General features: G+C 52.7%; 1 protein-coding gene across 8 annotated transcripts in view; it reads left to right on the forward strand.

Annotated features, from left to right (window-relative positions):
* Positions 1-15,077, forward strand: part of NDRG4 (NDRG family member 4) — a 72,161-nt gene extending 57,084 nt beyond the window's left edge. For 5 of the 8 annotated variants that reach the window (XM_020963622.2, XM_020963619.2, XM_078149341.1 and 2 more), the window contains 13 exons: positions 880-1,000; positions 1,387-1,449; positions 1,738-1,798; positions 2,282-2,368; positions 2,478-2,534; positions 3,781-3,884; positions 5,824-5,880; positions 5,981-6,032; positions 7,417-7,464; positions 8,059-8,094; positions 8,330-8,381; positions 10,183-10,221; positions 11,949-15,077. In XM_020963622.2, the coding sequence (XP_020819281.1) occupies positions 880-1,000; positions 1,387-1,449; positions 1,738-1,798; positions 2,282-2,368; positions 2,478-2,534; positions 3,781-3,884; positions 5,824-5,880; positions 5,981-6,032; positions 7,417-7,464; positions 8,059-8,094; positions 8,330-8,381; positions 10,183-10,221; positions 11,949-12,103 (932 nt within the window). In that variant the 3' untranslated portion in view covers positions 12,104-15,077. The remainder of the gene's footprint in view (positions 1-879; positions 1,001-1,386; positions 1,450-1,737; positions 1,799-2,281; positions 2,369-2,477; positions 2,535-3,780; positions 3,885-5,823; positions 5,881-5,980; positions 6,033-7,416; positions 7,465-8,058; positions 8,095-8,329; positions 8,382-10,182; positions 10,222-11,948) is intronic. The other 3 variants (XM_020963618.2, XM_020963621.2, XM_020963624.2) reach the window with 1 other exon arrangement.

Genomic DNA, 15,077 nt, shown 5'->3' on the forward strand with positions numbered 1-15,077 from the left:
CAGCCCTATGAGGCAAACCCGCCAGTATCTGCGGAGAAAACCCCAAGTGGGGCCACAGAGAGTCAGATGTAACTGAAACGACCGAACAGCAGCATAAAATGCTAGTATTTCTTGTTATTTTATTATTCGTTTCCTTGCATCTAAGTTTAGGCCAGCATGGAATCATTCTGGAGTTGAGGCCTGAGGAGGAAGGATCAATTAGAGGGAGTAAGAAAGTGCAGAGAGCAGTCACAGGAAGCAAGAGGAGGAGAGGAGACAGGACGCCCCCTCCCCCATCAGGAAGCCACAGTCTGCCCCGTCCAAGGGTGGCCTTGGCTGCCTCAGGAGGCAGTGGGCTCCCCTCTGCTTTAGGTCTTCAAAGGGAAGCTGCGTGACCACTTGAGTATGTTATAGAAGGCTTCTTATTCAGGTGTGAGTTGGTTGGACTACCTGACCCCCTGAGGTCACTTCCAACTCTTAGAGTCAGAGGCCCTGGGTTCAAATACCGGTCCTGACACTTCCAGTGGGGCCCAGGACCTCAGTTTCCTCATCTGTAAAAAAAAAAATGGAGTGGTTGGTCCCCAGACCCCTGATGTCCATTTCAGCTCCAAACTATGGTCCTGAGCATGAGGCTGGGAGTTGGGGCGGGGAAGGGGGGCGGATTTGGCAGGTAAAGTCAGAGAGGGTGAAGGAAGGTTGGGAAAGTGAGGCCAGGACCAGGGCTCTGGTGCCAGGATGACTCTGTGAACACCCACCACAGTCCAGCTGTGATCCCGGCACTTAGCACAATGCCTGGCACATAATAAATGCTTATTGAACTGAAGGGGCAGGAAGGGGCCTTAGTAGGCTCCTCGAGGCCCCCCACTTCATCCCACCAAGAGCTCACTTGCCTCTTTCCAGACAAGCTCTGCTTCAGCACTTTCTTCAACTTTGAAGACATGCAGGAGATCACCAAGCACTTTGTGGTGTGCCACGTGGATGCCCCCGGGCAGCAGGCGGGGGCATCACAGTTCCCTCAGGGGTACGTACTCCTCCTGGCCACCCCCACCCCCAGGGCGAGTGGCCCCTCGCCATCTGCCTGGTATGAGTAAGGGGTGAGCATCCAGGTGGGATGGGGAGTTCAGCAGGTCCACTACCCTTCGGTCTCCCTGCCACATGCTGCCTAGACACCTGGAAGTGGTCGGGGTAGAAATCCTGAATCAGTGTAAAGAGATTCCCCCCACCCCACCCCCCAAAGCCCTCAAGGGCAGGTTCCCAGTGGGCCAGACTCTCCATCCCTCCCCCTCCCCTTCCCCCTCCTCCAGACCACCAACCCAGGCCCGCCCTACCCAGCCAGGTCCCACCCTCCATCCCAGGCTCCCCGTCACTCCCCTTACTGATGCCTCTTCCTCACTGCGTGTCTCCCAGGTATCAGTTTCCCTCAATGGAGCAGCTTGCTGCAATGGTCCCCAGCGTGATCCAGCACTTTGGGTGAGTCTCTCTGCCCCAGGTGGCTGTTGCTGCTTAGTACCTGGGGGAAGCCGGCACGGGGCGAGGGGAGATTGGCACGGGGTGGGGGAGGCTGGCACGGGGGGAGGGGAGGCTGGCACGGGGGGAGGGCGCAGGCTGCAGGTGGCCCTGCTTTTCTCTTGAGCCGGGCCGGGAAGCTTGTGACCTTCCAGCCTGATGGAGGGGCCTAGCCCAGGGCCGCTCGTCCCAGGGGCTCCATGGAAGTACTCCCCAGTCTCTCCTGGGCTCTTACCGCTGTGGTCCCCTCAGGTTCAAGTACGTGATTGGCATTGGGGTTGGAGCCGGAGCCTACGTGCTGGCCAAGTTTGCCGTGAGTACCTGTGGCCTTTGGGAGGGAGGGAGCAGGCGGGGGCAGAACCTCCTGGGGCGATGCTGCACGTTGCCCCCCCCCTTGCTTCTGGCTCTCCCTGCCTCCTCCTGAGGTTGCTAGCATCACTATCGCCATCTTCCTCTTCACACTTGTCACACCTCCTGTTTGCAGTACCCTTTTCACATCTGTTATTTCACCTTATCTTCACAGCCACCCAGTACAGTGGGGGAGAGAAAGATTTTTAACCCCATTTTACAGATGGGGAAACTGAGGTCTAGGGACTCAGTCACAGCCAGGCAGTGGCAAGATCCAAGAGTGAACTTGGATCTGCCAACTGTGGTCCCTCCACGGTAAATATTGCCTGGGAACAGCCTGCAACTGGGCGTTGTCTGGCATCCACCCCCAAATACTCCTCAGAGACCTCAGCCCTCACACTGCCCCTTCCCGGAGGGGCCCTCTAACCTCCACCACTCCTGTCCACAGCTGATCTTCCCTGACCTCGTGGAGGGCCTGGTGCTCATGAACATTGACCCCAATGGCAAAGGATGGATTGACTGGGCAGCCACCAAGGTGAGAAGTGGGTTGGGATAACGGAGATCGGGGGGGAAGGGCAAAGGACAAGGCCGGCATTGCCCCCTCCCTTGGCCCCTCACACCTGCCTCCCTCTCTTTACTTTCAGCTCTCAGGCCTGACAAGCACTTTACCTGACACAGTTCTTTCTCACCTGTTCAGCCAGGTAAGGGAAAGGTCTAATGTCCACATGCTCCCCTTGGGCCTGGGAGCAGGGGTTTGGTGGAACTCTAGGGCCTATGGGGATCTGAAAATACTAGTCATTCCACTAGAAACAGGGCCTACTCTGGCACCCAGCCATCCTCAAAGGGAAGGAAAGGAGGGAGGAAGGAAAGAAATAGAAATAAGCATTCATTAATCACCTTCTGTGTACCAGGCACTTTACAAATTAGGATCTCACAACAACCCTGGGAGGTGGGTGCTCTTATTGTCCCTGCTTTACAGTTGAGGAAACTGAGGCAGACAGTGGCTAAGTGACTTACCCAGAGTCTCAGAGCTAGCAAGTGTCTGAGGCTGGATTTAAACTCGGGTCTTCCTGACTCCAGGCCCAGTGTTTTATCCCTGGCACCATCTATGAGCCAGGACCCCCAAGTCTTACTCTCAGATCTTTCTGAGGCCAAGTTTCACCCCCTCTCCCCTCCATCCCTCAACCTCATTTAGACATACCTCAAGTTTCCAAGTCACCCAAGAGAAGGCTATGGCACTCCCCCTATAAACAGTCAAGTCATGAAAGGGAGCATTTATTAAGAACCTACTCTATGCCAGGCACTTGCTAAGTGCTGAGGATACAAAAAAAGGACAAAAGACAAACTGCCTGATCCCTGCTCTTGAGGAGCTCACAGTATGACAGGGGAGATGGCCGGCAGACAACCTTGTGCAAAGGAGATGAAAACAGGATGGGCAGCCCTGGGGGTGCATGTGCAGACTTCTCAAGGCTTCTCACTTCTCTGACATCTCCTTCCTGCTCGTCCCTCTCATCCCTGAACTGACACCTTTCTAGGAACCTAGGAACAGCCAGGAGACAGTTGGCGGAGGGGCAGAGCTTTTTATTTTTTCTTTAAAAACAATTTCTAGGGGGGCAGCTAGGTGGTGCAGTGGATAGAGCACCAGCCCTGGAGTCAGGAGGACCTGAGTTCAAATCCGGCCTCAGACACATAACACTCACTAGCTGTGTGACTCTAGGCACGTCACTTAACCCCAGTTGCCTCACACCACAAAAAAAAACAAAAATAATTTCTATAGCCTGGTATTTTATAAACACCAATAATACATATGCGTATACAAATGGCTCTGAAAACCAGGGGTGTAACTCTCCATTTGGGGACCTTGGGGCTAGAGCCAAGGGTTCATTCAGCCTCATGCCTCCCTAGCCCCCACCCCCAATCACTCTTGCCCATTTCTTGGGGTCCCAGGAGGAGCTGGTGAACAACACGGAGTTGGTGCAAAGCTACCGTCAGCAGATCAGCAATACGGTGAATCAGTTCAACCTTCAGCTCTTCTGGAACATGTACAACAGGTTGGATCAGAGTGGGACCGAGGCTGCATACGGGGGTTCTTCTACTTACCACCCTCCCCCACCCCAGCCCTTTCCTCACCTCCTACCCCATCCCTACCACTGTCCCTGTCCTAATTCCCCTGCCATCCTCTGCTCCCATTCACACCCCTACCCCTGTGCTCATCCCCATCCATCTCTACCACCATCCCAACCCATCCCCATCCCCATCCCTATCCCCATCTTCAGGGCCAGCTATATCGGGAAGAGCTAGAGTTGGCACAGCTTGGCAATGTGGCAGATTCTACCCCACTAGGACTGCTGCTGGGCTCTTAGGCCATTCTCCCCTCTGACTGCTTTGGAGTCAGGACAGGAGCCTCCCTGGAGGCAGGACTCACCTAAGGACAGAACAGAGCTGTCCCTGCTGGGGTAGAGGTGTACTAACCCTGCCAATGCCATGGGCTAGCCCTATTTCTTAGCTTGGAACTTGGCTTCCCTGGCTCCGCCCTGCCCCACTTAGACACACTAAGCTATGGGGCAAATATGATCAGGTTGACTGCGTCCTCTGGCTGGGTGCAGAAATGCTGGCCCCAAAAGGCTAGCATTGTACTGAAGGGTTTTCTTCTGAGATTTCCATGGCTCAGTTGAAAGCTATCTAAAATGTGACTAGCCCCAATCATCTCCTTTTGTCTCTTCTTCCTAAAAATGGAAAGAGTACTGGGGCCAGTTCACAGGATAAGTCACTTTCCTTCTCTATGAAATGGTGGTGCTGAACTAGATGAACTTGGAAGAAAGATGGCTGGAGACACAGAAACTAGTCAGTATCACAGTTTGGTGCATTTGAAACTGGTTAATGTCAGCACCCAAGGAGAAGCCATAATTTAATGGCTTGATGGCATCTTGGAAGAGGAGTCTCCAGTGGAGTACTCTAGGAATCTGTTGGCCCTTCACTCATTGACATTTTCTGTCAGTGACTCAGCTATGGATAGTATGCTTATCACATTTGAAGCTCATAGGCAAAATGCTAGGGGAGGTAGTGAATATGTTGACAGCAGTCTGGGTCCAAAAAGAGCTAGAAAAGCGAGAACGGCAGGCTGAGTCTAATAAGATGAAATTTAATAGGAACAAATGCAAAGTCTTGCACTTTGGTTCAAGAAATCAGCTTTGCAAACATAAGACACAGGAAAAGAGGTGAGGGGTTTAGTGGCTCATAAAGCTCAACACAACTCAACAGTGTGATGTAGCAGCCCTGCAGAGCTAGGACTGTCTTTGGCTGTGTCAAGAGAAGCATGATGTTCAAGTCTAGGGCAGCAGTGGACCCACAGTATTCTGCCCTCACAGACCACAGATGGAATGTTGTGTCCAGCTCTGGCCGCTGCATTTGAGGATGGATGTTGGTAGGAGCAGGGATTGTCTGGAAGCGTTCAAGCAGGATGGCCAAGGGCCTCAAGATTGTGTTCTGCGAGCTTTGATTGAAGGGACTGGCTAGTGCCTAGAAGCCTAGAGAAGAGGCTTCGGGGAGGACATGAGCCCACTGTCAAGGATTTGAAGAGCTGATATGGGGGAGGGAACTGGACTTGTTCACTGCCCAGAGTGTAGAACAATGGGTAGAAATTGAAAAGGGGTAAACTTAAGCTTAGGACAAAACTTGCTAACAGCTAGCGTTATCTAAAAGCAGAGTGGACAGCCTTGGGAACTGGCTGGTTGGCTGTCCCTAGAGGTCTTTATGCAAAAGAACCTACTTGTTGGGTGTGTTCTTAGGGGGTGGATGCTTGTTCAGGGTGCTTGGGGTGTCTTTGAACTCTTCTGGCTCTGAACTGTAGGGCTGTGACTCCTCCCCTCACCAAAGCCATGGGGAGGGCAGTGTGCTAGGTTCAGAAATGCAGTCCTGGGGCAGGCTCAGCAATGATCTGTAAAAGCATCTCTTTCACCCTCTTCTCCCACTCATTCTCCCCTTGCCTAGCCGCAGGGATCTGGACATAAACCGGCCTGGGACAGTCCCCAACGCCAAGACCCTTCGGTGAGTGGTCCTGCCTCTGCTTCCTGTGCCCAGCCCCAGCCCCGACCCAGTTCTCAAAGGCCTCCTCATGTTCTTTTCCCCCCTCCCTTTTGTGTTTCAGCTGCCCAGTGATGCTCGTGGTTGGGGACAACGCTCCTGCAGAGGATGGGGTGGTGAGTACAGTGCAAATGTCAAACCCACCTAGTGGGAGGGACCAGAGAAATCAGAGAGAGATCAGACCCTGGCACAAGGCCAGCAAGGAATATACATCCTGCATCCCAGGGTCTGAGAGCCCTGTATTCAACTGTGGGCTTTCCAGGCTAATGTGTCCTGAGGAAATGTTCCCCCCACCTTGGGATGCAGATAGTGTCTGCAGCTCACCTCTCTGGAATACGCTAAGGCCTGGATCCATTTAGGAGAGGCTTAGATAGGAGGCACTGTCTGGCCCATCTCGTATATAGACGTTTTCAGAGGCTTCCCCTGTAGATATTCCCGAGACCCTGCCCCGTCACCTAGAGCACTGTGCACCCCTGCCACCCCTGGCCCTTCTTTCTGTCTGTTCCCCCTCAGGAACCAAGCCCCAGGAGCCCTTCTCCCACCCTCCCCTTCTTAGGTCATTGTTCCCTAACCTGTGTTTCTCCCCCCGCTCCTATCCCCCTCAGCCTCAGGTGGACCCAGGTATCTCTAGGCCAGGAAGAAAGCCAGACCGGGGGCTCTGGGTGATGTCACTGCTCTTTGTCTCTGACGCCCTTCCACCTCCTTCCTTCCTTCCTTTTCTCAGGCTTGGGATCTCACTCTCACTCCTAGCTGGCTGTCTGGTAATAGGTTAACTGGAGGTGAAGCTGTGTTAGCTGAGGCTGGTTCAGGCATAGATACTAGAATTTGTCAAAGAGTCCTCTCAAAGCTTAACTGGCCTCCTTTCCCATCTGCTTCTTGGTGGGGCATGTTGGGAGAGTGACCCTGCTCTCATCTTGAAAGAGGGCCCCCCTATCCCCAGGACAGCAGTGTGGTACAGTGGGTAGAACGCCGTACATGGAAGACAGAAAGACTTTAGGTTCAGCTGGCTTGCTGAGCCTTTCTCAGCATCCTTCAGAGGCATATTGAAAAGTACCTGGGGAACTCTCCAGCTCTAAAGAAACCAGGTCTGTTCCTCCTGTCCCCTCCTTCCCAGGAGGAAGTCACCGTAGCCAGCCTCAGGGGTTAACCTGCCTGGGGATGGCCAGGCAACTAGGTGACACAGTGGAGACCAGAACACCCGAATTCAAATCCCACCTCAGAATCTTACCCCAGGGGTGGCCCTAGGCAAGTCACTTAACCTGTTTACCTCTGTTTTCCCATCAATAAAATGGGGACAATCATAGCACCTGCGTCCCAGTGAAATATAGGAGAATCAAATGCAGTAACGTATGTAAAGAAAGCATGCTGCAAACCTTGTATAAGTGCTGGCTGCTGTTATTATCGTTCCTAGAGGGTAGGACAAGACTACTTGGGCCACACACCCGAGTGGGTGTCTCATTTGACTTTCTAACAGCCTGAAACTCTTACTTTTCTCCCCAGGTCGAGTGTAACTCCAAGCTGGACCCAACCAATACCACCTTCCTGAAGGTAATGCGTCCCCAAGGCCTCCTCTGTTCAGGTCTCAGGGACACCTGCCCTCCCCCTCGCTCCATGCACAGAGGGATCTCACCTGAACAGTCTGGCCAATGTCTTAGCGCTAACTCAAGAACACACTGACAGAGCTGTGAGACTCGAGTTCCTGCATGTGTGTGTGTGTGCACGTGCACACATGCACGCATGCTTATTATGTGGAAAGAGCAGAGCTTGTGTTCAAATCAAGCTGGACTTGGGTTCAAATGCCACCTCTGACGTCTCCTAGCAGTATAGACCGTGCTTCTCTCTCAGCCTCAACTGTATAATGAGGGGATTGGTTTCTGTGACCTTTGAAGCCCCTCCCAGCCCTACAGCCAGGATCCTAAGACTTCCCTGGGCCCCAGTTTTCCCCTAATTGAGAAGAATTTGTAACACTTGCACCACTGACCTTACAAAGGGGTCAAGTGAAATAATGTAAGTAAAGGGTTTTTAAAACCTTAAAATGCTGTGTAAATTCAGCTCTTATTATCACGGAGGGGTAGGATGATAAAGCCTTGGCGTTCAGTGGAGCAGGTGACCCTCATCTTGTCCTGTCGCTTCCCTCTGCAGATGGCCGACTCTGGTGGACTTCCCCAGGTCACACAGGTGAGTTCCTTTCTCCAGAAGGTGGGTAAGAGGGCCCCCTGGCACATGTCAAGGCCTTTCCCAGGGCACCTTCTCTAAGCTGTCAGACAGCACAGGGCAATGACTACCGGCCCAGCCAATGGTGGCCGGGCTGCCCCTCCTTTGGTGGAAAGGGCAGGGCAGAGACCCAGGGATCCTGTGGAATGGGTCCATTCCTGGCTCTTGACTGATGCATTTCTGTCTTCCTCTCCTACAGCCCGGGAAACTGACTGAAGCCTTTAAGTACTTCCTTCAAGGCATGGGTTACAGTAAGTGTCAACTCCGTAGAGACAGCTCGGCCAGTAAGGCTGAGGTGGCAATAGTGACCCCTGAGACCCGGGAGGAGGGAGCATCGGGGCCCGTGGAGAGACAGAATGGAGGGCGTCTGACTTTGGAATACCTCTTTGAGCTTGGGTATGCACACGTGCAGTGACTGTGCAAATCTGTGCCATGGGAGAAGAGTCTGTGTGGGAGAGCTGAGGTCTCTCCCTTGATAGGGACACGCATGTGGACAAGCACAGGCGAGCCTGGTGGGCCATCCCAATGGGTCATTGACAGGTGACCTCACCTGCTTTCCCACTAGCCTGGGCTGAAAGAACCCGTTGTGATTACCCAAAATGCATTGGTACATCATGAGACCAACAGCCATGTTTCCCTTGTACAGCAAGGTGTAGAGGCTTTGAAGGCTGAGACACCCCTAGGGAGGTATACATCCCATGGCCTGGGGGCAGAGGGAGAAGAGGGGAACGCTTACCTTTGGCCCACTGGGTTGTGGGTTGAAGGACCGGGAACAGACGGGTCCCACGCTCTTGGAAACCACATGGTGACCTCGGCAGCCCAAGTGATTGTCTGCCCTGTTTTCTGTAGGGTGTACAGTCCCGAGGTTTGTTTCTTTCCGTCCTGGGGAAGGAACCAGAGCAGGTAGGCAGGACTTGATTAAGACAGTCCTGATGCAATAGTCTTGGCCATCTAGGCCCTAATTTCCTGGGTGACCAATGCAATTGGCTGCATCAGACCTTTGAAGCCAGGTCCTGCTCCCAGGTGGGTTCTGGGTCCCCAAGCCCAGTATGTCAGTGTTGTTCAGGAAACAGGAAAAAGGCTGCGGAGGGATCAGGAGGTCCTTGACCAGGCATGGGGAACCTGCAGCCTGGAGGCCACATGTGGCCCTCGAGGTCCTCAAGGGCAACCCTTTGACTAAATCCAAACTTCACAGAACAAACCTTTTCATTAAGACCTATTCCTGGCTTGTTGCCTGTGACCAAATATACCAAAGGGGCAGGGCTGGAAGTGAGGGGAGAGGCAGAGGAATGGGTTGATTATTGTGCTCACTGGAGAAATAATCCTGGCAGTGGGCTTATCTAGAAGCCCAGATTGGAAGGCTCCCTGCTGCCCTCATCCTGCCTCCCTGTTACCTTCTCCCACTACAAGGGAGGAAAGAAACGTGGTGGTCCTGGTCACCACATGTCGTCTTTCCCTTCAAACATCTATTACCACCACAGAACATCCGATGTGTCCCTTGAGTCACACACACACACACACACACACACACACACACACACACACATACACACGCGCGCGGGCCCCAGTGTGCTCAGTCCAGCCATACCCTCCCAGACATCTGCGCAAATGTCTTCACTCAGGAGAACGCCCATCTTGAAACCAGTAATCTGCCAGCTTACTTTCTAGACACTGGCTCCTGTATTCTCAGAGACCAGCCAGAGGGCAGATGGAAAGTCATTAATAAGATCACAGTACAGGGATCTAGAATTCAGGTCTCTGAGTTCCCCACCCGTCCACTCAACCGGGCTGCTTCATTCAAGAAGAATTGCATTAGTTGTAAAAAAAGCAAAGTGATGCGGCCAGGGAAAAGAGAAGCTCAGTCCGCCAGATGCTTGGGGGAAAGGCGGAGCCTCCTGCCCGTCCCAAGCTGCTCTCCATCGGTGTGTCTTCCTCTCTCTGTCTCCATCTGTGCTGTGACATTGACTCCCCCTGCCCTGGGGAGACACAATTCTTCAACCCCTGTTTTCTATCCCCCCGCCCCTTCTCTTGCTCTCTTATCTTCTCTCTTAGTTGCATACTTGAAGGACCGAAGGCTGAGTGGAGGCGCAGGTATCCCCTTCACATTTGTCTCACCCCCTCCACCTACTGCATGGACCCCCTCCCCTTTCTGTATGCATCACTGCAGGAAAGTTACACTCGCTCTGGTTTGGATCCCTACCTGCTTTGTACTTCACCGTCCCTCTGCCCCAAGGAGTGACAGCTAATCCCACCCTGAGGAGGGACCTCTGATGCCAGGAATGCGAGGAAAGCCTCAGCCTGGTCACCCGATTCCTACTTCTTGAGTAATTAGTGTTCTAGAGCCCTGAGAATTCCAAACCAGGGAGCATAGTCAGTGAAGGCAAGAGGGCCTGCACCTGACTGGGTACAGAGTCTTGACCCACGTACACACTGTCCAGCCCGGAAGATGTTTAAGAAGAAATTATCTATGGATAGATGAGGTACGAGACGGCCTGAGTTTGTCTGTGCTTCTCAGGCTTCTGAGCTTTGAATGGGTTAGCTGTCAATGCAGTGTGAATTCTCAAGATCTCAGGTTCTCCCTTTTGGGCTTTTGAAGAGGGGAGTCCTCCCTACTCTGCACCCTTCACTGTGAGCCATTGGTTCTCTGCTCCTATAGTCTGCAAACTGGGGAGTGTTTGGTGAGCTCCTCCAAAGGTAGGGCCCGAGAAAGCACCACCTTCCCTCCTTGTATAGACATGGTCTTGAATCCAGCACATCCAAGTGGGATTCTGAGGTAACCTGGCACACTGCGACGCATCGATGCATGACTAGATCATCCCTGATCCCCTACACTGGACCCTCCCCCAATTTGCCCCCAGACCCTTCTCTACCCCAGAAGTTGCCCTTGAAGGGCATTGACATCAATGCTGAGGCGAGTCCCTGTGTGAGCTGGCCACGCTGTGCCCCAGCACCATGCCCTCCTCGGCTATCATTAGCTTGGCAGTGACTCTCCCTCCCCCGCCCTTACCGCATGCTTCAAGCCTAGAGTGAGTGAGCTGCAAACATTGTCCTCACATGGGGCCCAGCGGCCAGGAGGAGGGCCTGGTTCCTCAGACAGCTGGATGAAGCAGGAACAGTGCTGCTGGCTGCTTTGCTTGTGTGCTGTGTCCTCCCACCCACTGGTCTCCTGGCCCCTGCTACCAGGCCTAATGCTGCTCTTTCTCGCTCTCTTTCTCTCTCTCCCTCCCTCTCTCTTATTTGTCTCTCTGTTTCCCTTTCTTTCTTTCCCATCTCTCCCTCTTTCTCTTGCCCCTTATCCCTTTTCTCCCCTCCTACCTTCTTTCTCCCCCTTTCCTCTCTCTGTCTCTGTCCTATCTCTGTTTTTCTCTCCCCCTCTTTCTCCTTCCCTTTTCCTCTCTGTCCCATCTGTTTTTCTCTCTCCCCCTTTCTCCTTCCCTTTCCCTCTCCTCATTGCCCCCTCCCCATCTCTCTCCCCCTATCTTGTCCTCTTTCTCCCCCTTTCCTCTCTCTCTCTCTCCCATCTGTTTCTCTCTCCCCCATTCTTCTTCCCTTTTCCTCTCCCCATTGACCCCTCCCCCATCCTTCTCTCCCCCCCTTGTCCTCTTTCTCCCCCTATCCTCTCTCTCTCTCCCATCTGTTTCTCTCTCCCCCTTTCTCCTTCCCTTTTCCTCTCCCCATTTCCCCCTCCCCCTATCTTTCTCTCTCCCCCCTTGTCCTCTTTCTCCCCCTCTCCCCTCTCTTTCCTCCTCCCTCTTTTCCCTCTTGCTCCTCCCCATTCTCTCTGTCCCTCTCTCTTTCTGTTCACCCATTTTCCACAGTGCCATCAGCCAGCATGACCCGTCTGGCCCGGTCCCGTACTGCCTCCCTCACCAGTGCCAGCTCAGTAGATGGCTCCCGCCCCCGGGCCTGCACCCACTCGGAGAGCAGCGAGGCCCTGGGCCAGATCAACCATACCATGGAGGTGTCCTGCTGAGGCCCCTGTTGCCTCCCTGGAGATGCCTCACTCTTCTCCCATCGTCAACGAATCACCACCCGGCTGCCGTCCCTGTTGCCTGCCCACACTTCCTTGGTTTTATTTGGGGGGAGGGGGAAGAGGGGTTTACTTCTTTGGTTTTGTTTTGTTTTGTTTTTTTAAAAAAAGGGAAAAAAAGAGCAAAGATAACTATTCCAAGAAGGAGGAGAACCACCCTAAGAAGCCACAGCCCACCAGTCTCCAAAGTGTTCAGGGAGTTGAGTGACCCCATTTGTCATCACCTCCCAGGTCAGGAACCTTTCCTTCCTCCCCGATGCTTCAGCTGCAGGCATTTGGGGGCCTCCCTGGGGAAAGCTGGGCCCATTCCTTGGGTGGAGACTGGTCCACCTTAGGACTTTGCCCCTTCACCCAGCCCACAGATGTTCCCCCAGGCTGAGGAAGTCACGCACAAGATTGGACCTTCAGTCCTGCCTAACGGTGCCCTCCCATATCTGCTTGGGCCTTTGGATCCAGGAGCCTGGGGAAACATCCCCTGGCACAGTTTGCTGAGCTGTGTTAAGATCCGTTTCCCTAGCCTGGTTCTGGTCGCACATCAGTAAAACTTTTCACAAAGGGTCTGTAGAAGTGGGAGAAAGCTCAGCAAAGTCACTTCCTTTTGCCCTGCTGTTTCCTCTTTCCCCACCCCCAATCTTGGACCTTCTCTCAAACTGGAAGTGAGATTGTTGAACTATCAGCCCACCCCGGGGCAGCATTTGGGTCTCCACAGTACTGAGTAGAAAAGAGGAAATCTCGTCCTAGTTGGGAAAAGCACCGGCCCAAAGAGCCTGGAATGATTCGGCAGCAGAGGAGTGTTCTAAGAGGAGATAGGCGATCCACCGCCCAAAGCCATCAGCAGAGAGCCCAGGAGCCTTTATGTCCCTTCCATGTACTTCGAGATACATAGATAGATAGATGTTTAAGTCTCATTGCGTATGTGACAATCAGCGATAACAGCCCAGAGTTTGAATTGCGCCTCAACACCCTCTTTCCGCCTAAGGGCGCCATTGCAAGGATGGCCCGGGGCCCTATCCCAAGAGGCTGCTGGGCCCCTGTGGACTCGGGGCCTGTGCTAGCATGCCAGTAGTTTTTGACTTGGATAGTCAAGTCCCATTCCCTGGACAGATGGGCCCCAGGATAGGAGGTGGAAGTTTCATTTCTGCCCCAAAAGTGGCTTGGGATCAGTAGACCTGGGGCACCTAATCAGATAAGAAAGTCTTTAGAGGCCTGGCTTGTCTGTGGGAAGGGTGCCAAGAGCTTCAGGCCTGGTGGGAGTGCTTCCAATGCTTGGGAGGAGGAGGAGGAAGAGGAAGTGAGCTGGAGTCAGCCCGACCTGCTGAGACCAGCCAGATCCTCTGGCTGAGGGGCTTGCTCTCGCCTGAGTCTTCTGTCTCCTGCCTTCCCTTTCCCCTAGTTTTCTTTTGGGCTAGGTTGGTGCTGCTGCACTAATTACTCCTCATGTCTGATTCCCCTTGGTTCTGGTAGAAGGATGCAGCTCGCTCCCACGTGAGCTCCTTTGCTGAAATGGGCATGAGGTGTTATGTAGAGGGCTGGTAATGTCAGAGAACAGTAAGCGCTGAAAAGATTATTCTTTTGCCCAGGTCATACCATGATTAGGGAGGGTCCTGAGGGAAGGATTCCCTGTGAACAGCCTTTCACTTCCTGCCTAATGATCAGTCTCGGGCCAGGTGTCCCCTAAGGGACGTGCAGTCTTCGCTGAGTAGCGCACCACTCTCTTCATGATCTGGACGGCTCTTCTTCCCTATGCCATCCAGAGATCGAGAAGGCACTGACCAGGATTCCATGGGGGTGGAGGATGGGGTCAGTGTGCGGTAAAGAGACCCTGCTCGTCTTACACCAAGTAGATCACCCTAAAGTTTGTCCTCACAGAGAGGCATCAGGAAGGACATGCTTTCTGCACAAGATGAGTGATTTTTCTCAATACCCCTTCATCCTATGTCTGGCTAGAGATAGAACCATGATGTCTGTCTACAGCTGGCCCAAGCTCCTGAGGTCATGACCCCACATCTTATCCCAAACTCCCAGGGTTGGTCCAGGTGGATGGCTTGTGTCATGGAAACAGGAACTACAAAGGAGTGGTTTCTGAGCAGAATAAGGAAGGGGAGAGATAGAGCCTGGTCGTGGGCAGATCCTTTCCCAGCTCTTGAAGCTGGTAGTCTGAGGCCTGCCTTAGCAGGAGGGAAGCAGAAAGGGGAGCTAAACACTTAAGCTCGTTTTACCGGAAGCCTAAGGAAATGACACTGAAGATCCCACAGGCCACTAATGGTGAGAAGGGACGGGAGACGGTAGTAAAAAACGAGAGGGCCTTGGACCCTGGGTCTCTCCCCTGGTTCTAGGAGAGCCAGGGTTTGTGTGCATCAGAAAGCACACACCCAGTTCCACTTTACACACAATCTGGTTTAAATAACGTTAAGCCATCTTCATAACCACCCTAGAAACTGCAAATATGCTACTGTGTTCCCAGCTCCCTTCTCCCGCGTGCTTCCTTTGAACATTAAATGTGAATGTTTGAAAAGCTGGTAGAAATAATCCTTTTTACTGTAGCTAGTGCTGCAATTTTCCTTGGGTTCTTGGTGCGTTCTTTAAGACGAGATATCTATAAATATCTATACATATTATATATATATATATATATATATATATACATAGGGTCTCTCTGTGTGGCTTTCTGTTGGAGGTGGTCTGATTATATGTTAGTTTGCTCTCCCCCCCCTTTGGTTGAGGTAAAATTTAATGGACTTCCTACTTCTCTGTACAAGGTGAAAAACCTATTTTTGTGCATTATGGTGGCTGATGCTAATATCTGCATCGATGCCATGAGACTCTGAGATGACCACAAATGTAAAATGAATACAAACCCTTGTTGTAGAAAGAATTAACTGTGTTGAAAAACTAATAAACTAAGAGTGTCAGTGTG

This window comes from Phascolarctos cinereus, unplaced genomic scaffold (assembly GCF_003287225.1).
Source record: "Phascolarctos cinereus isolate Bilbo 61053 unplaced genomic scaffold, phaCin_HiC Scaffold_2;HRSCAF=192, whole genome shotgun sequence".
NCBI classification, from domain to species: domain Eukaryota; kingdom Metazoa; phylum Chordata; class Mammalia; order Diprotodontia; family Phascolarctidae; genus Phascolarctos; species Phascolarctos cinereus.